Source organism: Lepidothrix coronata, unplaced genomic scaffold (assembly GCF_001604755.1).
Source record: "Lepidothrix coronata isolate B3197 unplaced genomic scaffold, Lepidothrix_coronata-1.0 Scaffold24, whole genome shotgun sequence".
Lineage (NCBI taxonomy): Eukaryota > Metazoa > Chordata > Aves > Passeriformes > Pipridae > Lepidothrix > Lepidothrix coronata.
Genome location: NW_016690204.1, coordinates 315,396 through 339,688, shown reverse-complemented (window position 1 = coordinate 339,688; position 24,293 = coordinate 315,396). Strand labels below are relative to the sequence as shown.

Here is a 24,293-nt window from a genome sequence, read left to right as displayed (position 1 = left end):
GGGAAGGGGAGGAATTGTTAAAGATTGCCTCACCTTTTTTGCAAAGTAATAATGTGGCACCTCTATGCCCAGCAGAACTTCATAGGATGAAGGCAATGGAAAGCTGTCCTGCAGCAAAAGGCCATGCTCTTCAGTACTGAAGAATGATATAATCCAAACATCCATCTGGAAAAGGAAGCAAAGCATTGTTTTGGTTTTATGCTGCAATATCCTTCTTTCTTTTTGTTTTTATTTTCCATATTCACTTGGCAGAAGCTTCTCTTGAAAATAACAACATATACATTGACATACACAGCTGCTGGGGAGGGCAAGGTTACAGGCTTCCTCCCTGCTGTGAGCAGCCAGAGACTCCCTCTGCACAGGGACCTCCAGCTCTGCCTCCCAGCAGCCACTTTCACCCACCACAGAGAGAAAAGCCCCAGGCCACAGCTGATCCAGCAGCCTCCTGACAGACCTGGCTCAGGGCAGAGAAACAGAATCATGGAACAGTTTGAGTTGGAAGAGACCTTAAAGCTCATCTCCTTCCACCCGCTGCCATGGGCAGGGACACCTTCCACTAGCCCAGGTTGCTCCAAGCCCCGTCCAACCTGGCCTTGGACACTTCCAGGGATGGGGCAGCCACACCTGTTTTCAACTTTAAAAAAAAATAAATCATATTATTCCTATTATAAGTTCAGCAGCTCACTGATTGCTTTAAGATCCCAGGGAACAGTTCCTGTAACAGCTGAAATATTGACCTGACTCAAGCCAAACTAATACATTTATTTCCAACAGAAGTTAATCAGACTTCTCATTTCTTAAAGCATAAGCAAACAGTAAAACGTTCTGTTGAATAAGGGTCAAAAAGTAAGTTGCATTCCTTTTCTATCTTCTCATTTTTCAACTTTATGTAAAAGCCAAACATTTAAAGTTTTTTACACAAGGAATATTAGGTTAAAGTGTTCTCCTCTGGCTAGAAGACCTCACCCAGGCCTTTTGAGACATCCCTATTCCACTACTCCCCATCTTCTCATGATCTTTCTAAGGTCATTTCAACCTATAAAAAGACACAAAGAACTTTCTATTTCTAATTTTAAGAGGTTTAATTAAAATAATGCACGAATCATAAAACTTGAGATCAATATGGGCATTTCAAATCAACAGAATGTTTATGCAGGACAGGTAGCTCTGTACAAAGAGGTAAGGACCTCTACAAGCACAGTAGCAGGGGAAGAGGGGAAGAATTCTTGGTGTGATAAAAGAAATCTTTGATTAGATCACTTCTGATCAATAAAAATGAAATCTTTTTTCTAATGTAAAAGAGACCATAACAGATAATTTGGGAAGTCTTAAAAACGTCCAATGTCCATCCAGAAAAGCAGAAGATGGGAAGGACTGGGTGGAAAGAGTATATTTCTCTGTTCACTTAACAGTAGTATCCCTGTTATTCTACCAAATTCATTCTTGCTGCTAAAAGTAGACTCAAGATATAAAACCAGCATTTTTTTTTTAATTTAAAAACTTCTAGATTATCAGTCCACCCAATAATGTCACCTGAAAAGCAGTGCTCCGGATACAAGCTTACATTATGGCTATCCCCAAAATTCTAGCAGAGATAAGGAATCCCCTCTTTTTCCTTTTCACTGTGTGCAAGCTGGGGCCAAACCAGAGAGCTGCCATACAGTGCCTGAAGCACAGACACCAAACACAGGGTTTCACCACTTATTTTTGTCCCAGATAATGTGTACTACCCTCTCCCACATCCTAAAACAAATCCAAAGACTTTATTACTTGGAGGGAGAACTCCACATAAAGCAAGATAAAATAAATAAGAAAGACCGTACTGTGCCCTCGGTCTGGTTTTTCTTCTGATCTGAAGACTGGAGTCCCGTTTCAGGAATTGCTTCACATACAAAAAGCCTTGGTTCACTCTGGTCCCAGAAATGGCAAACAGGGATGTGACTGCGCAGCTCCGGATACTCCAATACAGACCTACTAAGAGATAAGAAAAAATGTAGAAAGGGAGACAAAATAATTCCAGCCCTATCAGTGCATGAGTGTAAATAAAGCATGTTATTTATTCTCTGCATTATAGCATTAACCAGATACATATTCCTGCCTCCTGACACTTTACACATGGCCATGACACTGTTAGTTTGGTCTGTATACACTGACCATGGCTTCGGGACATATTTTTTCTACATCTCTGTGAGGAAAAAGCTGGTACTGCCACAAATATAAAGAGGCACCCAAAATCTGCCTCCCCTGAGACTCTAGGTCCTACAGAAACACTTGAACATCCTTCAAACAATCCATCTCAATGACTGCTGCTGCTGTAGGTGCTGTAGCACAGGGGCTACCTCAGCTCGGCCTTAGAATCATGGAATCATTACGGTTGGAAAAGCCCTCTAAAATCACCAAGTCCGACCATCAACCCAGTACCACCACCATGTTCACCACTAAACCACATCCCCAAGTACCTCGTCCACACATTTTTTGAACACTTCCAGGGATGTGTTCACCACCACTGCCCTGGACAGCCTGTTCCAATGCCTGACAACTTTTTCCCTGAAGAAATTTTCCCCAATATCCAATCTAAATCTTCCCTGGCACAACTTGAGGCCTGTTTATTGTTACCCAGGAGAAGGTACCAACCCCCCCCCCCCGGTTGCTGCGGGTGAAGAATTCTAAAGCACTGTGGAACAGCACCAGGACAACCCCCGCAGCCTTGGGAAAGCCACTCTCTGGCTGCAGTTTAAATAATAACATCTTATTGCCTCCTTGGGGCATTTCAATACTACTTCAGTGCCAGCCATGCCAAGACTCCAGACAAACAGAATCAGACTATTTTAGCAATGGCTTAGTGTTCTTCTGAAGAAATACAGAATATTGAGAGGTGTCACATTTTTTAAAAGAGAAACCAAAGACATCATCAAAATATTTTCTCATTTGCTGTCACCACTGAAGGCTGAACTTTGTGGGGAGGGTTGGAATAGGGCTGGAAGGCAAATTAAAAGAGATTCAAAGAGGTGCAGAAATACTCAAAGTCCTTTCTCTGCCACATAATTCAAAATAAATAACTTGCAAACTGAAAAACAGTATTTGTGTAAAAAAGCTCGGACTGTTTAGATTTTGCCTCAGGAGGAGGGAAAGAGAAGCAGAAGAGGCAGAGATTATTATGACTTCCTGGTGAGTTTACTGGCTCTGATTTGAAGAACCTCTAAAATGAAGTGCAGATAAATGGATTATTCACACTGATGCTCAAACAGCAGTGAACCAGTAGTACTGGCTTGGGACGGCCTCTGTTGGGCTACACAACATATTGCACTTGGAAACAACTTCCTCACTACTCATACACTACACTGTTGCATAACTGACCAAGACATAAGACCCTAAATTTGCATTGGCCTTAGTTTTTGATGAGCTGAGTTTTCAGTGCTAAGACGAGTAATTCCTTTTTTTCGCTTGTAATACCCATAGCAGAGAGCTTCTAAAAAAGCAATCCACCTACTCCAATGCTGTTTTTTTCTTAAGAAAAATACAGTCAGAAAAATTACTGTAAAACCAGATGGGAATTTGGAATTTGTACCCTAACATTCCACTGTCCTTCCACAAGAATTCCTAATTCATTGCATTGTGCTCCTAGGATTTCTAGCTTTGCATTTCCCACAGAACAGTTTGCATGAACACAAAGGTGTCAGTTCTAAGTAGATATTTCATGAGTTTTTACCCATACAAAAACATCCCTTACTGCACTTTAAAAATATTTTTTTCCAACAAAGACCTTCAAAATGTCCTCTTTTCAGTTCCTATCATGTAAACTCTTCAAGGAAGAGTAGTTTTCCAAGATTTTTCTTTACTTTAGGATTTGGATCCTAATTCCAGTCATGCAATACCTTGCACATACGCCCCCTACACTCAATCACCCTCCCCTTAGAGACCTCTTGAGCCAGACATGGATTCCACATAGCTAATAACTCTCCCTGCATTTCTCTTCTGTGAATTTCTCCAATACCTCCATGAGCCCTTCCTTCATCACCTCTAACTTCCTTTGGCAAGGAGCTCCCTAGCTTAGCTGCATGTTGGCTGAAGAATTGCCTCCTCCTCCTCCTTATTTTGAGTTTGCTTTCTAGTATCTTCGTCTAACACTCCCTAGCTCCCGGTATTGGAACAAACAGGGATACAGCCTGATGGACATACAATGCACCACCTTTCATTAGTTCTCTAGAAAAAAAATAATTAAATTCATACAAGCTCCTACACAAGACAGAGGAATGTCAGTATCACAGTGTGCTTGTCTTCACAGGGCAGATTCCCATCTTAAATCCACCATTAAAGCTTCTTGAAATAAAAGCTCCTTACTTGCCAATGCCTTGTCCAGCAGAAAGCTTCTCTCCACCATCTCCCTGTTCAGCATTGAAATCAAAGAGCGTAACTTTGTCCATTTCAACATCATAGAAACAGATCTTGGAATCGATGTTCCCATCTGCCTACAAGAAGGGAAAACAAAAAGTTCCCGAAGCATTCAAGTCACAAAGGAAAAAAGGTATGTTTACCTCATCTGCTTCATGCTTTCAACTTTCTTTACTGGTAATCACACAAGAACATTCTCAGGAAGAAATACCAGAAAACTTCTGGCTGTTTTTCTATTCCATCAAGTCAGCCTTGGATTTCTTTGAAATGCTACAAAGCAACTTTCTTGACTAAAATACTCCTTCCCTTTCTGGGTTGTTCCCACCACAGGTACAAAGCCTTAAGAGACCTTAATTTTAGTGTTTATTTACACGCTGGGACACGACACTTCATGACACAACTCAGTACACTGCAAGGACCATGTAGGTTTGTTTCTGAGAAGTGAATCTTGAGTCCTCAGTAATCATGACCTGCACCAGAGTGTGAACAGGGCAGGTCCCAGGTGGTGGGTGAAGAGTTGTGCCTCACCTTGCTGACCAGGATGCTGACTTTGCTGCCATTAGCATTGCACTTGACAGATGCGATGCCTCCACGGCCAGGGAGCAGCTGGGATAAGTCCTTGCTGTTGCAGTGCACTTTTGCCTCTCTGGGGGAGGGAATAAACTTCAATCATATGGTGGCAAGCAACTGGTAATATGCGTCAGCCAAAACATTTCGCGAATTATGGGTAAGACTTTTAAAAACAAACTATTTCCACTGTATGACACCACTGCCCCAGACTCCAGCTTCCTCTCCAGAGGACTGCTGCCACTGCCTTTCCTTCAGGAATAAGTTAATGGACATTCTTTTCTCAATGAATCAGCAAAAATAAACTCCAGTGCTTCTACAGGACTCCCAAAATAGGGCTATACAGCAAGAACACCTGACCAGAGTTCTGAATTCAGAGGCCTGCTTTTCCTACAGAAGTACTACGAATGTTGAATAGAGCCCATCACATGAAAGTTCTGTGTATGGAAAGCACATGGTGGAGCAGGAGTAAAGAAATGTCATTGGGGAGGTATTTATATATTTTCTTATCTCAAAAGAATCTTAATGCTGGTATAGATGCAAACCCAGCAATCAGTCAGCAACAAAGGACAAATCTCATGAAACAAAAGAGTATGACAAAAAAGTGACAGTAATTTGAAGTGACAGCAATTTAGATCTATAATACAATTCCATGAAAAAAATCACTTTGATTCTGCAGAAATAACATTGTTGGGTTACATGTTTAGACCTCTCATTTGTTCTAGGCCAACTATGGTGCTTTGAAATTAAAGAGTGCTATACTGTCATCATTTCACAGAAGGGGTATTTTCAGTACCAAACACAAAAATTTCACACAGCATGCAGGAGTGAAGCTACTTTTTCTCCACTATCCAACATCATAATCCAATATTTGTGCTAGTTACAACCTGCCCAAATCCAGTAACCTTTAAGCGGTTTCCCAGGTGGAATCCGTGTGATCCTAACCCAGGTAGTTTCCAGTGGGTAACTAACTAGCCTTTAGCATTCCTCTGGTGACAGCATGCAAGGAAGAACAGAATCTATTTGTCTTCAGGTTTTTCAGCTTTTCAAAATTACATTTGTTATTAGTAGCTAAATTTTCTAACTGAAGGTCATGTCAGTACATATCTTTTTCATGTTTGTCAGCAAACGAGTACAGTAAAGTTTGAAAAAAGTCAGGTAAACTTCTTTGTAAACATAAGCAGGAAGAAGAATAGAGTGTTTGGTTATTGGTTCACTTTCTCCACAGATTCACTGAAACAAGTTTTCTGATTTACGAGGAGATATGGAGTTTCTTTAGTTCAACTCTTCTGAGATTAAATTCTTCTTCAAGTTGTTAGAAGAAATGTGGGACATCCTTGCCTTGATCTTCCATAAATTTTCCACCAACTTTTAAATCCACAGAAATATAGCTCACTGTATTCTCTTTTTAAAATAATAATAATCATCATCATCCCATGACTTGTCTAATTATTCCATGGCTCTTCCCTTGCTTTGGAAATAGGTCATCAGCTCCCATAGGATGCATGTATTGTTTCAAGATTCAAAGGGGCTGTCGCTTTTCATCAGATCAAAATCAACTAAAGATTCCACACAAGATGTATGCTCAACTATAAACAGATTATTTTTAACTGCCTTATTAATACCTGCGCGAGAGATCAAAGATTTTCAAGTGAGCCAAATCGGTTCCCACAGCCAGGAAATTCCCACAGACATCCAGGAGGCATGGACTGCCCTCTGCTTCCGAGAACACCAGCAGCTGCTTAACTGTGCCCTAGGAAGAAACATGTAACACCAGGTTTGTGTGGCCACAGCCTCACTAGAAGGGACTTATCACCAAATTAACTTACGAACTGCTGAACGTCTGTGTTAGGCAAATCGCTCCCAGGAAGGTGGAGAAACTACACACACACACACACACACACACACACACATACACAATCCCTACAAAAGCAATCTGTGTTTCAGGTATGCATGTAGCCTCAAAAACAGTCTAAATTTAAAACACATCCTTTTCCAATAATTTCCTCTTCAATAACGCAACCTTTTCCAACTGAGTAATGGTCTCTGAAGGTCCTTAAATACAAAGCTGCAAAAATAAATACATTATATTTATGTGATAAATCACACCTATTCTAAAATACAATATTTATTTCCTAAATAAAATGAGGTATCATAAAACTCTGATAATTAGATTTCTCTTTCTGGTTCTCACAGATTAGCAGAGGCTGCAAAGGTTCAGCAAAAGATTTTGCAGAACACACAAAATGTGCAGAGAGTATTTTTCATTATCTTGTAAGAATCCTCAGTATGTTCATCTTCCTGTCAGTAATATCCATATACATATTCAACCTGCATGCAATTTTGATCCTCTTGAAGTCTGTAAATACCTCTTAGTTACAGTGCAGTAGTGTTCAAAGTGACAGACTTTTTAAAGAACACAAAACGTCAAAGATCTTTCTGCTGAAATACTCAGTGTATTTTTTCTATGACAAAGGTAGAGTTAATAGATTTGGAAAGATCACCCACTTAAATTTTAAGTTCTAACACCAATCTTTGAAAACAATAAGGCATATTTGTCCCTTCACTGTTTCCTCAGCCCTTACCTGCCAGGTGCGGACCTGGACCCGATATGGCTCCACTGTGTACAGACTTTCTCCATGCACAGACAGAACTGGAGAGTCACAAAGAAAAGAGCCTGGGACAATCACAATAAAGCCATCATTACAATAAATAGGTTCCATAAAAAGGGAAAAAAATAACTTAAAGCACTCAATTTCCACTGTCTTGCACCAAATCCCTTTTCCAATCTGTCAGTTTGTACTGATTTCCAAACTCCTTGGTGTTGCCACCTTCTTCCATTCTGCCACTACATTCAACACCTGGAGCTCCCACTGTAAACAGGTGTTTGTACACTCTCCGTGGAAACAAATGGGAGAGGAAGGGCAAAGAATTGATATGGGGAGTGAAAGAAAGAGAAAGGTAAGTGCCATGTGAGATTCTGGTAAGAGAATTCACTCCTTCCTTCATCAAACTGCAACTGAAGAGGGACAATGGAATCTATGGCTCTGCAATCACTTCAGGAGTGGTACAGATTGTTGGGACTGTGGTGGTAATAACACAGTAATTCAGCATGGAAAATTATTTACAAAGGAGTAAATGTAGACAAGATAAGGCACTTAGCAGAAAACAGTTGACGGTTCTTAAGAGACAAACCTCAAGATTTTGGATAGGATTGATGGAATTCTGCATCACTTATTACTCAAGGCAGAAATAATTAGGGAGAATTAATCACTTAAAAAAATAATTTAATTAGCTCTATATACAGAAATTTATGGGACAACTTTTCCTGAGAGCTGGGACTAAAACCCAGTTCTTATGTTAAGTGCTATGAAACCTTGATGACACTTTCCCCCAAGCAAAGTGGAAAAGCCTTCAATAGCCGTTGACATGTCCTATCTGTAAAGGCAACAGGAGCCACAGGTACAAAAACAAGAAAAAATTCTGTTCTTAATCAAATGTTGGAATGATGCACTTTAAAAAAAACAAAAACAAAAAAAAGCAGTTCTATCCTCATATCATGTTTTGTGCAAGGCCCTGTACAATGTAATTTAGCTACATCAGATAGAAGTTTGTTTCCTCAAGCCTTGAATTTTTTGCCAGTCTAGAGGAAGGTACCCCTGCCCAGCGCAGGGGGGTTGGAACGACATGAGCTTTAAAGTCCCCCCCAACCCAAACTCTTCCATGATTCTATGACTACAGTCCATTAACTACCATGAATGAAGAGAACATATAACTCTGGAGGAAAAGAATCATTTCAACTCTGACCAGTGTTTTAAGTCCTACCTGCACTTCTGAAGGTATCTCCTGAACACTCAAAGACAGTCACCTGCTTCCCGTTCCAGAATACTAGAGCATCCTAGAACAAACAAAACACCAAATGACTGTGTACATTCAGTTCCTTTGGAAACATACAGGAATGTACACAATAACACAGCAAGAACTCCACCACAATAGCCACCATTTACTAGTTCCTCTGTACATTGGGCTGGAAGGCTTTTGGTAATCCAGAAGTTCTCTGGGTTCTGGTCAGCACCTCAAGAATTCCTGAGTCCCTGTGCTATCTGAAAAACCAGCTCCACCACAGCACCATTGCTACCATTACAACACTACCTCCATAACACGCTAAGCTGAACATCAAAGAAAGTTTATCTTAAAGACTTAGAATGTTTCATCTCTATACACTGAACTGGGCAACTGATTAAGCAAATAAATTAAAACAAAACAAAAAATAATTAACCTTAGTAGCAAAGACTCCATTAACATTCATATCGACACGGAGGCTGTGCGTGGCTCCTGTGCTGAAGGTGGTCACATTGAAGAGGCTGGGAGACACCTGAACCACAGCCACCTGCTGATGAAAATGCGCCGACATGGCCTGTTCGCTGAGGATCACCACAGAGCTCAGGCTGTTCACTGCCAGCAGGTTTTTTCGGGAGCCCCACTGTACAGAACGGGGAAAGAAAAAACACACCATTTCATCTATGGTCTTGAACAGTCACAGCAATGTCCCCAAGGAGATGACATAGGGAAGGACACAAATAAATAAATAAACATTTTTATACATACATGAAATTCTACTATCTAAATACAGCTATAGGCAATGACTAGGAATTATTACAGATTCAAACTATTATGCTTGTTATCCAGCTACTCAGACTCCCTTTGTCTAAGTAAAGGAGCTGGTTTTTAAATTAAAACCGCTTCTTTTTTTAAGATACTATTGCACCACCTTACATTTACTGCTGCAAGAGAGCATCATGTATTTAAAGGGTTTAATAACTCTTTCTAATATCCAACCCAAAGCTCCCATGACAAAACTCCAGGCCATTCCCTGGGTCCTGTCCCTGGTCCCCAGAGAGCAGAGCTCAGGGCCTGCCCCTCCTCTGCCCCTCCCCAGGAAGTTGGAACTGCAGGTCTCCCCTCAGTCTCCATTTCTCCAGCTGACCACATCAAGTACCCTCAGTGTCCTCGCATGGCTTCAAATCAAGGCCCTTCATCATCTTCATTGCCCTCCTTACAACAAAAATAATCTAGAGTTTCCATAATTAAAGACAGCTTGATGAGATAAACCCACTGTGCTTGTTGACAACTGTTTGGCAATGCTTTTGTTTATGCTCCCAAACATTGGGAACAAGGTGCTACTTCTGGACAGTGCTTCCTATCCTGTTATCTGGATACGAAGGCTCAAATGGGCAAGAAACACTTGTATCTCTTCCCTTCCCTCAACTTATTAGCAGAGGTTTGAGATATTCATGGCACACACTATTTCCTATATCCTGGACCTTTTGTTACTGAAGCATGTTCATAAAACACTTGGATTCTCTATTTTCACAGCACTTCTGGTTTAACTTTGTAAGCAGGACTGTGTTATGGACTCCCATTGCTTTTTAAATACTTTTCACTCTTATGTGGAAACAGAATAATAACAAATATAAAATTACTTTCTCTTGAAAGGCACCAGATACATTTGTTTGATTTTCTTTTCTTATGAAAAATAATGGGGATTGTTCTCACATATGAAACCAGCAGCAGAATGATATAAAGTATAATAGAAACACTCTAAAATTGAAAAGAGTTAATATGGTATAAAACCCCAACAACAAAAATGCTGGAGAACCTAAAGCACAAGCTTTGCCTTTTAGTAGAATGGTGGTGGTTAAAAAAGCTGTTTATCAATATAAAACTTTTTCAAGTTAAATTCGTGATTGTTATACTTAGCATTTCTCTTCTGCATACATCAAAATGCTAATAGGTATAGAATGACAGTGTTTAACCTCACTGTGACAAGTGAAAATATTCCAAATAAATAAAAATGCTGAACCCTGACACTTAACAGGCGATGGGTTAAAATATATTATAATGCTGCATCTTGTTACAGCCTTCAGCATTAAAAATAGTGCAAATAGCAGTAGAGATGGTTTAAAGCATTTGGTTTACAAATTTGTAAGAGTAAATTTATTATTCCCATCTAGTCTGACAATATCACACATTATAAAATTATGTGGCAAACAAGAAATGTTTTTCTGATGAAAAAGCAGCTGGAAATACCATTTGGTGTGTAAAAACATAGCATTCCATTCTAGATGGCCCATCCTCTCACCAAAAAATACATCCTTTTATTTTTCATAACTACCAGTAAGAGCAAACTTTATGTTGAGAAATTGATGAAAAGAAGAAAATTATTGATGAATAAAAGTATGCATTTAGTCAGCTTTTCCTGCTTGTTATTTTATAAATTTATGTAAAATTGACATTCCTGACAACCTTTCTTTTCCAGAAGATGACTTCAGGGTGCTGAATCCAAAGGGTTTGTCGATGAGACACATGATGGAGAGACTAGTTACAAACAGGGAATACTTCTGCCCATTTCAATTTTAAAAGTTACTTGATTTTCATGGTTTTTCCTCCTAAGGAGGACCAACCTGTGGTGGGACACATATCTTTATGAGAATGATTGTGTTCATCTGTTTCACAAAGGTGCTCTATTCATCCAACTGTTGTGAAGTCCCACCAACATTCAAGGAAGCTCTTTCCTTTCTTACCTTTATCTGAGTGACGTTTCCCTCAAGTTCTGTGGATGCCTGGAACTTCCACTTCTCCTTGCCCTCCAAAGCCCATGTGCTCTGGTCAGATCCTGCTGTTTTCCTCCACATCGCTACCCTCCCTTTGCTCGTTCCAGCTGCCAGGAGACCTGCCATTCACAAACACACCTCAGGAAAACAAACCCATGTTAGACAATGTAACAGGCAGCCAACTCCAGTTCTCGGGTACTGAGAATCCACCTTGGACAGAACCATTTTTTGCCTTACTCACTGCAAACCAAAATCCTAGTCCTGGACTGGGGAATCTTTCTGGAGAAACAATGGCAGAAGTTCCATTGTTGTGGAAGTTCCATTGGAGAAGTGCATCACAAGGTGCACTTTTTAAGCTACCAGATGAAGTTATCTTTTACATATATCAGACAATGACTTCATTTTAACCATTTATGAGAATACAGAACCATAGAATATCCTCAGGTGGAAGGGACCCACAAGGATCATTAGGTCCAGCTCTTGGCTCTACACAGGACACCCCAACAATCCCACCATGTTCCTGAGAGCATTGTCCAAATGCTCCTTGAGTTCTGGCAGCCTTGGAACCAAGACCACTGCCCTGGGGAGCCTGTTCAGTGCCCAACCACCCTCTGGGGGAGGAACCTTTTCCTGAGATCCAATTTAACCTTCCCCTGACACAACTCCAGCCGTTCCCTTGTGTCCTGTCCCTGGTCACACAGAGCAGAGGTCGGAGCTGCCCCTCCACTGCCCCTTGTGAGGAAGCTGCTGGCCCTGATGAGGTCTGACCTCAGTCTCCTCCAGCTGAACAAAACTGGTGCCCTCAGCTGCTCCGCATACAGTCCATGTTTATTTTTGAATAGCTGGTTTTTAGTCACCATGGGCAAGCGACCACTGAAAACCATTCCAGGAGATAGCAGCTGTGCCTGCACTGGCAAACCAGGTGATGCACAAGAGTAGCTCTGTAGAAAAGATCCATTTTCGAGACCTGGCATCCACACATTACATGCTGGTGAGCTCTCCTTTGCATTAGCTGTAGTGTGGGCTTGTCGGCTGAATGCCCCAAACATGCTGGAGTGCATTAGGAGTACTCCAGGAGTACCAAAGGGAATCCAGTTTGTGTGCCATGAGACAACTCCACAGCAAGTTAAGGTGTGGTGGAGTATAGAATGATCTCCCTGCACCTTCAAAGGCACATTTCTGATCCAAACTAAAACCTTCTACATCACATGCTGCCACCGAGACCCTCAGTCACAAGGAAAATATACTGAAATGACTCCAGGGCACAGAAGGTTGAGGTTTGACAAGAATTAGGACCAAGAGATCACAGCTCCCATGTTACTTCTCACCTTTAGCACTGCAGTAAGACACGCAGTTAATACATTCTCCTCCTTCAAAGCCAAATTGCACATCAGGGGAGAGCACATAGTTCTCATCTCGGTCCAAATCCCAGAACCTAAGGCACACAAAACAAGAGTGTTAATAATGCTTTTCCTTCCAAGTGTCTTGCTAAACACAGTTCAATAGGATGCTGTACATGACATGAATTTGCTATTTCCCTAATACCCAGATCATGCAATTTTTAAAATTAAATTGTCAGCAGCTGCCTCTGGAATGTGAATTTCTTAACAATCCTTTTCCTTTGACTTTTTAATCTGCAGCACATTTTGGGATATTCTACTATGAAGAAAGGTATCAGAAGCAAAATCAGCTTTAAGAAAAAAAGAAAAAAAATGAGGGCTAGTTGCAATTTTCCTCCTCCCTACTTATGCTTCCTCCCCTATTTTAAGAATATCCCTTGGTTAGCCACCAGTCCTTCGGATTCCAGGATTTATTTTCTAGAACTAAACACTGCCATAAAACATATTCCTTCTTGATACTTGGTCTTTATTGTATTCTCATAAAATTAACAGAAGATCCTGTCTGATAGTAGCAGATAGGGAGCTAGTAATGTTAATGGAACACTCCCACCCTCCAAAAAGTTAGAGGAAACAGGTACAGCAAGTCATAGTAAAGACAGGGAGAAAATATTTTAAAAAGATCCAAAAAGGTAAAACTACAGAACACAGTAACATAACAGCACAGCAAAGCAACATACGTACTTTAAAGGATTAGGGACAGGAGAAACTTAATTACTTGTCTTATATTACAGTAACAGAGAAATGACCTGAAAAGTAAGCACTTTTTTCCAGTTGCTGATGCTATCAGTATCCTAAGGATCAGACAGGAACAATGGCAAGAGCAGCTAAATGGTTGCAAAACCCCCAGGTGGGTCTATTTTTAGAAGAAATCAATAACAGCACTCAAGGAAGGAACAGATTTGGGTAGCACTGCCTAACAATATAAAATACCTTAGAGAGAAAGCAGGCCATATAGAATCAGTTTTTGTCCTCAAGGAAACAGATTTTTCATTCATTTTCTCTATTTATTTTGAGAAAAAAAAATAGGAAATATTGGGAGTTTTTCATTATTGGTAAAAAAACCCACAACCAACATTTCAGCAAAATATTCAGTTCATTGCAGACTGTAAACCTTTCAGCTGGCCCTTCTCAGGGGCATCCAGAAAACTTTCAAACGAGGGTTCTTACCTGATGACTGTCTCACCTAGCGCTGTAACAACCAGGCTATGGTCTATCAGAATGATGTCTGCAGAATGAGCAGTCTTCCCACTTAACTTCACCTGTTAACCATAAGCACATAAATAAATTTACAGAAGGTGGGAGGAACACACTGAAGGACAATAAGCATCTGAACTGCCTAGTTTGGCTAAAAAGTTAAGATGTAAGAATAACTCGACCCATCTGTCAGTTCAGACAGACTAATAGTGATCACCACTAAGTGCATCAAGATGTGATGTATAAATTTAATAAAAGAAACCTTGCAGTGGGTTAAATTAAGTAGGTAAGGAGCAGTTTTTCACTCTTGCACTAGGTCTTCTCTTAGAACTTGATAAAGATTGCTTTAAAACGTGAAATACCAAATCTTACTTCTAGTCAAACATAAGTAATGATCAATAAGAGGTGGACACTCCTGTAATACACAAGTGTCCAGTCTTTTTCTATCTTAGATAAAGAGAAAAAACATCCTAGGAAGGTGAAGGTTTGGGTTCCACCCACAAGCAGCATTCTGTAACAGTGCAGTATTTTATTTGAGGCAAGGCGATTATAAATCCTGGAAGAGGTTTGTTTGCTTTTTGCCCTTTTTTGCCCCAAATAATTTTTGGGTCATTCCATTATTATTTGTGATTCTGTGACTACTGGGCTTTAATTTTTCGAAAGCTGCCTCGCCTTTCGAGGCGTGTAAAACGACACCATCTTTCAGATGTGCAAAGGCAGTGTCACCCAGAGGAGGTGCTGAAAGACAGGTAAGCTCCAAATCTTTGAGGACACAGATTATTGACTATTTATTCACAACATATTTTAAAAAATATTTGATTATACTGGAATTTCCAATTTTTCTCCAATTCACTACGAAAAGGCAATGAAGTGTAAAAGGATTAAGATAGGATCAAAATGAAAGAAAATTATGAAAAAATAGGAAGACAAGATCACAGAATCAAAAAATCATCACCTGAGAAACAAAAATGACAGTTCATTCATTTGTAGGCAAAATAGTGATAATAAAAAAAAAAAAAAAAAACCAAAAACAAATACTTACAAAGAATAAATATTGCAACTTTACCCTGTAGTGTGACTCTTACCTTCATGAGCTCTTCTGCCTCTCCCTCAGGAGTAAGTGCATACAAGGACAACTGCAGGTTCTCTGTTATTATAAGTAAAACATCTCTTTCCTCCAGCAACAGGAGCTTTCGGACCAGACTGTCAGTGGACAACACCTGCCTTGTCTTACCTTTCTCATTCACGTAGTGCACAGAACCTGCAGCACACACAAACAAGGTGTAGCTTTTAGTCAAAAGCTTTTAGCTACAAAACCCAAAGTTGCTGCTTTCTATCTTAACAAAACATTCCACAAGTGCTGAAAAGGTAAAAAACCAACAATTCTTTTGTCTTATAGTTTGTCTCACAATACAGACTATGAGAGCTGACAGGAGCAATAAACTAAAGCTTATTTTTCCCTATTTAGGAAATCCAATAATAATAATTTTAAACTACAAGCAAACTTTCTGCATGAAAGATGGCTTCTGAAATCTTCAGTCTTAGAAATAATATGTGAAAGAAGAATGGCAGCTAAGAATTGGTCCAATTTACAGCACAGTTTAGATGACAGAAAACTGCAGACCTGAAGTTCTCCATTGTTTAGAAACACTGCACCACACATCAAATTCAGCTTTAATCCATTAATTTCCCTGGCAAATAGGATTGTATCTTTCTGAGAACACTGACAACAGCAACTACGGCACCCATCAACATTTTAAAAGTCACTATCATTTCATTAAGTTGTACTATTCTATAAATCATAGAATCACAGAATCATTAAGGTTGGAAAAGACCTCCAACATCATCAAGTCCAACCTTCAACCAAGTACCACCATGCCCACTAAACCCTACCATGAAGTGCCACGTTTCAGGGCATGTTGACTCCACCACTGCCATGGGCAGCCTGTGCCAGTGCCTGACTACCCTTTCAGGGAAAAAAAAAGTCCCAAATATCCAACCTAAACCTGCCCTGGCACAATTTGACACTGTTTTCTCTCCTCCTGTCCCTTGTTCCCTGGGAGCAGAGCCTGACACAGGGCTCCCTGTCAGGGAGTTGCAGAGCCAGAAGGTCCCCCCAAGCCTCCTTTTCTCCAGGCTGAGCCCCCCCCAGCTCCATCAGCCACTCCTGCTGCTCCAGCCCCTTCCCAGCTCCGTTCCCTTCCCTGGACACGCTCCAGTCCCTCAATGTCTCTTGTCTGAGGGGCCCAGAACTGCCCCCAGGGCTGGAGGTGCCTCAGCAGTGCCAGCACAGGGATGGGCACTGCCCTGGGCCTTCTGATACAGCCCAGGGGCCATTGGCCTTCTTGCCCACCTGGGCACATCTGGCTCATGTTCAGCCACTGCTGACCAGCACCCTCAAGTTCTTTCCTGCCGGGCACTTTCCAGCCACTCTGTCCCAGGCCTGCAGCTCCACGAGGTTGTTGGACTCAAGTGCAGAACCCAGCTCTTGGCCTTACTGAACGTCATACAACTGGCCTCAGCCCACTGCATGCCCAGGTTTAGGCAGTGAAAACCCCTACATGGTTGTTTGCAAGTGGTATTACAAAAATCACCCAAACCAATGTAATTGAAACCCGACAGATCTCATGCCACACCCACATAATGTCTTAGCAAATCATGGTATTATACAAGGGTGATATTTTAAAACAGTGCAAATCAAAAAAAACCCTGCAAAATTAAATAGTATCTTCCCCCAAAAGCTGAAGCAGAAAATGCAAATGTGTAAAAATGAACATTAAGGATCCATGCTAAAATGTTGTACCCAAGGAACAATATGATGTATCTAATTAAAAGAATGTTTAGATTTCCAAAAATCTTGCAAATACATTACCATCCTCTACATTCCAGCCATATATAAAAAAAAAAAAAAATTAAAGTCCTGTCCCACTGCTTTATTTTCTCCCTGACATAAAACACTGCACAGATAATTTCATCTTGTTAAACCACAGAATGGTTTGGGTTGGAAGGGACTCTAAAGCTCATCTCTTTTCAACCCACCTGTCATGGGCAGGGACACCTTCCACTAGCCCAGGTTGCTCCAAGCCCTGTCCAACCTGGTCTCAAACACTTCCAGGGATGGGGCAGCCACAGCTTCTCTGGGCAACCTGTGCCAGGGCCTCACCACCCTCACAGCCAACAATTTCTTCCCAATATCCCATCTATCCCTGCACTCTGGCAGTGGGAAGCCATTCCCCCTTGTCCTGGCCCTCCAGGCCCTTGTCCAAAGTCCCTCTCCAGCTCTTTTGGAGCCCCTTCAGGGCCTGGAAGGGGCTCTCAGGTCTCCCGGGAGCCTTCTCTTCTCTGCATGAACACCTCCAGCTCTCCCAGCCTGGCTCCAGAGCAGAGGGGCTCCAACCCTTTGATCATCACTGTGGCTTCCTCTGGACTCGCTCCAGCAGTTCCATGTCCTTCCTGTGCTGAGGATCCCAGACCCGACACAGAACTGCAGGTGGGGTCTCACCTGAGGGGACAGAGGGGCAGAATCCCTCCCTCCCCTGCTGCCCACGCTGTGGGATCAGTGCAGGACATGGAGGGTTTCTGCATCCCAGCACACACAGACAAGGTATGTCCAGCCTCTCACCCACCAACATCCCCAAGTCCTTCTCAGGACATTTGAGAGCTATGGCAAATCAATAACCAGATTAAGAACTGTGTCCAAAACACATGCCCAAACCAACCTAGTCAACGCGGCTGCTCAAAAGGAACAGTGCCACTTGACCGAAATTTAAGAAGTGCGGCAAAGAGGCCCAAGCAAGGACAGCACCTGCAGGATGCACAGCCTGTCCCTAGATGGGGCTCTGCACCACCAAAACAGCGGCTTTGAAGGTGAGGATGGAACAGGCACAGCTGCTCAAAGCTTCCTTCTCTCCTTGTACCTTTGAGAAGTGCTCTGTAAGCCTTTTCCAACCACGCAGCTGGCCCATGCCACTCCTGCCAGCTGTACTGGTGTAAACGGGGGGTGTCATTCTTGATAAAACACTGAATCACACTGTAACTGAGCTGCAGAACCAGTGTAACTGAAATGTTTTCAGAGTAGTTACACTTGAATCAAGAGGACTATATACTCAAATCACCTATCAGAAACATACTCATTTTGCTAGTTGTCACACACATTCTGTCTCCAGTTCAGAACGAGCAGGTTAGAGAGAGAAGGCATCAGGAGAACAATGGGGTGAGAAGAAAATTGCTTGGGGCAAACTAGTACCCAGAAGGCTAAAAGGGAGAGGAAAAGACCACAAAGAGGAAAAGACCAGGAAGAGATGATATTAGGGAGAAAACTAACAGAACAGATTCGCAGACTATTTTTGCTGTCTTAGACTGAAGCATCATTTCAAAGAATGAGAAAAACATGAAAAAGCAAATTCAGAATTTATTTTAGGAGGTATGTTTTAGCAGCATTTGCCTATTTATAGATAAAAACACCTCACGACACACACATTATTTTGAAGGTTTGCACAAAGTGCTGACAACCGCTAATTTTATCTACACTTGTGTTAGAGATGGTTTTCCTCGTGCTCACTTCTTCAGGAACCTGACTAACCCAATACCTCTGGTGTCCTTGTGGACAGGACCACCCTGAAGATGGTAAGATTTAAATAATTTTATTAATTTCTTCTTACCACCAAACATTCTACAACTCCTATGAATACTCTACCCTGTTGAATATATGAACATGATGGATATATGGATATACTCCAGATGTTAGATATACGAAAACAGAACTATTATGCACTGAGCTATTTTGAAGCTTTAAGGAAATGTTCCAGCAGACTGGAAAAGTGGTTTTGCTCTTACCATCTGTCAAAGTGATAAAGAAGGAGAATCCTTCCTGGACTGCCATTTTCAGAGGTGATCCCTTTCCAGCTTTCCTCCAGTTAAACATATCCAAGGCCTTCTCATCACCACTCACAGCTGCTTTTGCCAGCTGTACAAAGTCCCTGCAAACAGAGATACTTCAATCCCAATTCCTTACAGAACAGAGTAGTTTCAGTCTCAAAGAATGGATGCCTCGTTAACTAATTGTATTGTATAAAAAGAAAAAAGATGTTTCATACACTGATTGGAAAAAGGGCAATCTCAAAAAGATACAAAAAAAAAATTTAATATTAGTTTTCATTTGCATTGTTTCACCTTTTTTTTCCATAAGCATTATTATTTTTACAGAGATATGAAACAGAAGAGCCCAGGCAAGTAAAACTCTTCTTTTTTACTAGAGCTGTTTCCTATTTCTTGCTTGGAGAAGAAAGAAATAATAATGTTTAAGAACTGACTTCTAATTATTTTTGCCAATACTTTAATGATAATCATGTTTCCAGTGTGCTTTTCACGATCAGCAACACTGCTCATTATAACTAAAGACAAAAGAGTTAACAGCAACAGATAGAAGGTACGGACAAGAGGAGGAAGTCCTGTTGCCAGAGACAGCTACCAGAGTGGGAGAAGAGCTTGGAAATAAAGGGCAGTTAGGAGAAGAACCTTTTTTCATATATTTAAAAATAGTTCATCTGTGAGTAGGACTTTCTTTCTGTGGAACAAGACAAAGACCTGGTCTAGCAGAGCTTTGCCAGGGCCAATACTCACTCGCCAGGAGGGGGTGGCCGAAAGACACAGTGCCCCAGGCATTTCCCATACTCCTGCTTCAACAGGGCAGGGCCCTGCACTCTGCCTCGGTGGTCCACCTTCCACAGAAACAGGACACCGTGCTGGAAAAAGACAATAGTTAATTCATTCCACTTTGCACACAGATGAGAATCCAGACTTCAGCTACTCACTACACATAAAAATAAAATAAACATTTTATTGACATAACAAAACCTTTCCTTTCATTTAGTTGACACATAATCACTCTCACTTAAAACTAAGCCACAGGGAATCAAAGTTATCTTTAACATTACATTATTTCCTTCTTTTTTTCTTAAGATTAAAAGTTCTAACTTCTTTTCAATAGTAAGATGGCAGTATTTATACCATCCAAAACTGTTTATTAAGTGCAATGCTGTCTCTTGCAGCTTAAACAAGGTCACTCAGCTGTGCATCTGTGACACTGCTGTACTCTTGTCCCACAAGGCCACTTGCAGTTCATACAATGTTTGCTGGTTACCTCTGAAAATCACAGGATCCTATGACCTTGCTGGCTCCTCCTCTCACTCTTCCCTCAGCTTTAAATATCACCAAATTCCAAGGATCCCAATTAAAACCACCTGTACCATTTATAGGAATGGAGGAAAAGCCAGAAGCTTTCTAAAGCTGCTGAGCTTCCTTCCATCTCATTCTAGATATCCCAGCCTGTATCCAGATAAACTAAAGTAGTTGCAAACTCAATTCTGAGTTTGAAACACATAAGATTGGAAATGAAAAAAAAAAAAAAAAGCTCACTACCTCTTCACTGGAAAGGATGTAGAACTGGTCTGTTTTCAAATGGTATTTGAAAAGGACAAAGGACATTGACCTCATTATCTATCTGGGTCCCTTCCAAATAGATATGTTTTCACATTCTATCCTGTATTTTCCCAATCACTCTTAACAATCTAAAGCTTTAGTTCCTTGTTATGAAAGTTATTTGCCTTACAAATAGGTTTTCATCATAAGAAGGCACTTAGGTCTTTAGGATTCTTTGTGTGATAAAAACCTTAAAGTCATCCATGTTATTTGTTACTTAAAACATAAATTAAGAGCTTCTGATTTTCACAGCATCCTATTCCAACTTCCTGATGTTATTTTCAAATAATTTTCTCGCATTTCAGGATTTATGATGACAGAAATCTCAGTGAAGATAGAATTGTAGAATCATAGAATATCTTGAGTTGGAAGGGACCCACAAGGATCATTAAGTCCAGCTCCTGGCCCTGCACAGGACACTCCAACACTTACTGAGGTTAGTTACACTTTTATTTAAAGAGAAATTGGTAGAACAGCAATGAGTACTGTAGAAAAAGTTAAACCCCTAAGATTTGATTTTATTCTCAAAGAGTTTTAATTTGTACCTAAAGAAAAGAAATTTCTCTCCCACAAAACTCTCCCTTCCCCTAACAATCCATTCCATGATCCCTCCCCATCACAGAGCTTCCAACACTGTGTTCCACAACAGACACACATGGCATTTCAGCCACTCACCTCATCCCCAGACAGGAGGCAGGTACCACCTGTGCTCCAGCTCAGGACTGTGATTTTGGTGCTGTGATCTGGGGGTACAATGTGCTGCTCCTTTTCTTGTTTGTTCACCACCACAACTTCTCCCATCTCCCATCCTGCTGCCAGGATGGGTCTAGAAGGGTGCCAGGCAAGCAATGTGACCTGAAAGCTCCTCTCCACATGTGAATCAGAGACATGTTCTCCCTGTGAACCGAAATCAGCGCGAGCTCAGCTCGATGGAAACTCAGCACATGGACGCAGCCAAACCTTCAGATTCACTGTCCAGTCAGCAAGATATTTTCCTGTGATAAAGGACTGGCATGTAGGAGAGCTACCTGCCAGAGATATCAAGTGGCTACACAAATTCTCGTTACAGCTATTTTATGTGCTACGACACGCAGTACATCCATTTGGAAATTGCTAATGAGAATTCAGCAGTGTTGAGTGAGGGAAAGCCTGGCTCTGCTTTTCCAGGCTGTTCTTCCCTCCCAGCACACAGGAGCAGCTCCCAGTCAATATCAAGCTTCCACTCCTGTATGAAGGACAACAAGGCTTTGAGCACATTTCAAGGTAAAAAAATCCCCCAAGTGTTGAAAAAGAATAAAGCACATCACTATTATTATTAGAATAATCTAATGCTCCAATAGCTCTTAAAGGCAGATCCTCCTTTGGGCATGTTTGCAAGAACATTTCAGGTGATTCATTTAACCTCTCTATGTATTTATTTTTTCATTTATAAAACTAGGATAACAATTTTTCATAATACCCTTTGAAAAGTACACATTTTATAGACTACTCCTATTAACAGACTTACACATTTCCAGTAAGACTGCTGCTATATAACTTGTAGTGCTATTTCCCTAAATAGCAAGCTTTTTTCCTAAAAATTATGCAAACCAAAGCCCTCTCATGTAAAGTTTAGAGTATGCAAAGGAAATATCTGTCTACTGACAGAAACTGTACTAGGAAACAACCTACTCAAATGGAACAAGTTGAATCTAGCAAATCAGTTCAGTCTCAAGGTGGTGGAATGATTTGTTTAATTTCCATTTCTTTGTATGTGCTATTCACTTAATAGTTAAAAAGAAGCAACAGCATGTGTTCATTTTACTTATAAGCCTGAAATTCTCATACTATGAGAAGTAAAAAGCAAATCAGTAGTCATCACAAACAAGATTTAAAGGCTGTAAAGATCAAATTTCAATCAAAAGATCAATTTAATTTATGAAGATCGTTTTAAAAACACATATAATGAGTAGCTGATGAATCTGTCATGTCCTAGATAGCACAGGACATGGATAGTAATTCAAATCCAGAGAGAGGGATTTACAGAGCATAAGTAAGGCTGCAAATATAGAGATAAAAAATGTGAAGTATTTTAAACTATGAGAGGTTGCCCAAAGAAGCTGTGGCTGCCCTGGAAGTGCTCAAGGCCAAGTTGGATGGGGCTTGGAGCTTGGGTGTCCGGGGCCACGGCAAGTGCTAGAACTGGGTGGGCTTTAAGGTCCTTTCCAATTCAAATCAGTCTGATTCTGTGACTCCATATCAAAACCAAAAGCAAAGTTGCTGATTATTCACCTGTTCCAGGTAGATATCCACACAGCCCCCAGCTGCTGTGCTGATGGAAGCGACTGCCAGGAGTGGGTGAAGTGGGTGCCAAGCAATGTGGGAAGGGGAGGCAACGGAATCAGGAGCGTCTGTCCGATGATCCACGTACACAGCCATAACAACAGGAGCTGCCACAGACTGCAAACCTGTACAAGGAAAGCAAACATCTCTAGCAGGTAGGCTTACACAGATAATACATATACACTATATATGCTGTATTATATTTATCTTACGTACTATATATAATGAGTATGCTTGAAAAATGTGGGAAAATAAAACTACAGTATCATCCTGTTAACACACACTGCACAGACATGAGAAAGTTCACAGCGGTATTTTTTTAAAAAACATGGAGAAACACAGAGCCTTGTAGTCTGTAGATTTACAGTGCACACCAGTGCACTGTACCAGTGGCTTGTGCTGGCCCATTTCAAAGGACTCTGAAATAACACAGAATTTACCAGAAAGATATTTTCAGCGCTTCATATCCAAAGATGTTAATTAAGGTACAGACTGAGCTACTTTATGTTGTAAAGTCTCACTTCTGGGTTTCAAATTAAGTTTTAAAAGTTGTCACCACTTTGGAGCCTGGACTTTTGAAATCATACAGGATTAGTTTAACTGCTCCATTGGAATTATTACTAAGATTTGAATGAAAATACTCAGTAAGTGCTGATGTTCCACAGAAAAGAACCCAAGAACAAAACTCTTTTCAGAGCTCTGAGTCAGAAATGGAGAAAGTCACTAATATGTAATACTTTATGTACAGAGACAGCCTTTGGGATTTGTGCTGTGGGATCTTATTGGCTCGGATTCAAAAGAAAAACAGCTGGACCAAAACACCTTGATTTACCAGCAAATAATCACAGAGTCAGTGAACAGTTCAGGTTGGAAGGGACCACAGAGCGGGTCATCTGGTCCCACCTCCCTGTTCCAGCAGGGTCTTCCCAGAGCACATGGCATAAGATTGTGTCAAGAGGGTTCTGGAATATCTCCAGTGAAGGAGACTCCACATCGTCTCTGGGCAGCCTGTTCAGTGCTCAATCATTGCGCAGTGAAGAAGTTCTTCTTAATTTTCAGATGAAACTTCCTGTGTTCCAGTTTCTGCCCATTCCTCTTGTCCCACTGCTGGGCCCCCCCAGCAGAGCCTGGTCCATCCTCTGCCCTCTCCCTGCAGACAGTGACAGACAGGAATGAGGTCCCCTCTCAGTGTCTCCTCTGGAGGCTGAACAGCCCCAACTCCCTCAGCCCAGAACTGGACACAGCACTCCAGGTGAGGTCTCACCAGGGCTGAGCAGAGGGGCAGGATCCCCTCCCTGACCTGCTGGAAATGCCCTTCCTCACA

General features: G+C 41.2%; 1 protein-coding gene across 3 annotated transcripts in view; it reads right to left on the bottom strand.

Annotated features, from left to right (window-relative positions):
* IFT140 (intraflagellar transport 140) overlaps positions 1–24,293 on the bottom strand; it is an 80,686-nt gene that overhangs the window by 48,224 nt on the left and 8,169 nt on the right. For 2 of the 3 annotated variants that reach the window (XM_017808830.1, XM_017808829.1), the window contains 16 exons: positions 22,919–23,094; positions 21,323–21,544; positions 19,790–19,911; positions 19,004–19,146; positions 15,253–15,428; positions 14,141–14,232; positions 12,902–13,008; positions 11,544–11,692; positions 9,239–9,442; positions 8,785–8,857; positions 7,545–7,636; positions 6,585–6,712; positions 4,921–5,038; positions 4,342–4,469; positions 1,824–1,974; positions 34–165 (listed from right to left, as the gene is read on the bottom strand). In XM_017808830.1, coding sequence (XP_017664319.1) covers positions 34–165; positions 1,824–1,974; positions 4,342–4,469; positions 4,921–5,038; positions 6,585–6,712; positions 7,545–7,636; positions 8,785–8,857; positions 9,239–9,442; positions 11,544–11,692; positions 12,902–13,008; positions 14,141–14,232; positions 15,253–15,428; positions 19,004–19,146; positions 19,790–19,911; positions 21,323–21,544; positions 22,919–23,065 — 2,184 coding nt within the window. In that variant the 5' untranslated portion in view covers positions 23,066–23,094. The remainder of the gene's footprint in view (positions 1–33; positions 166–1,823; positions 1,975–4,341; positions 4,470–4,920; positions 5,039–6,584; positions 6,713–7,544; positions 7,637–8,784; positions 8,858–9,238; positions 9,443–11,543; positions 11,693–12,901; positions 13,009–14,140; positions 14,233–15,252; positions 15,429–19,003; positions 19,147–19,789; positions 19,912–21,322; positions 21,545–22,918; positions 23,095–24,293) is intronic. The other variant, XM_017808831.1, reaches the window with a different exon arrangement.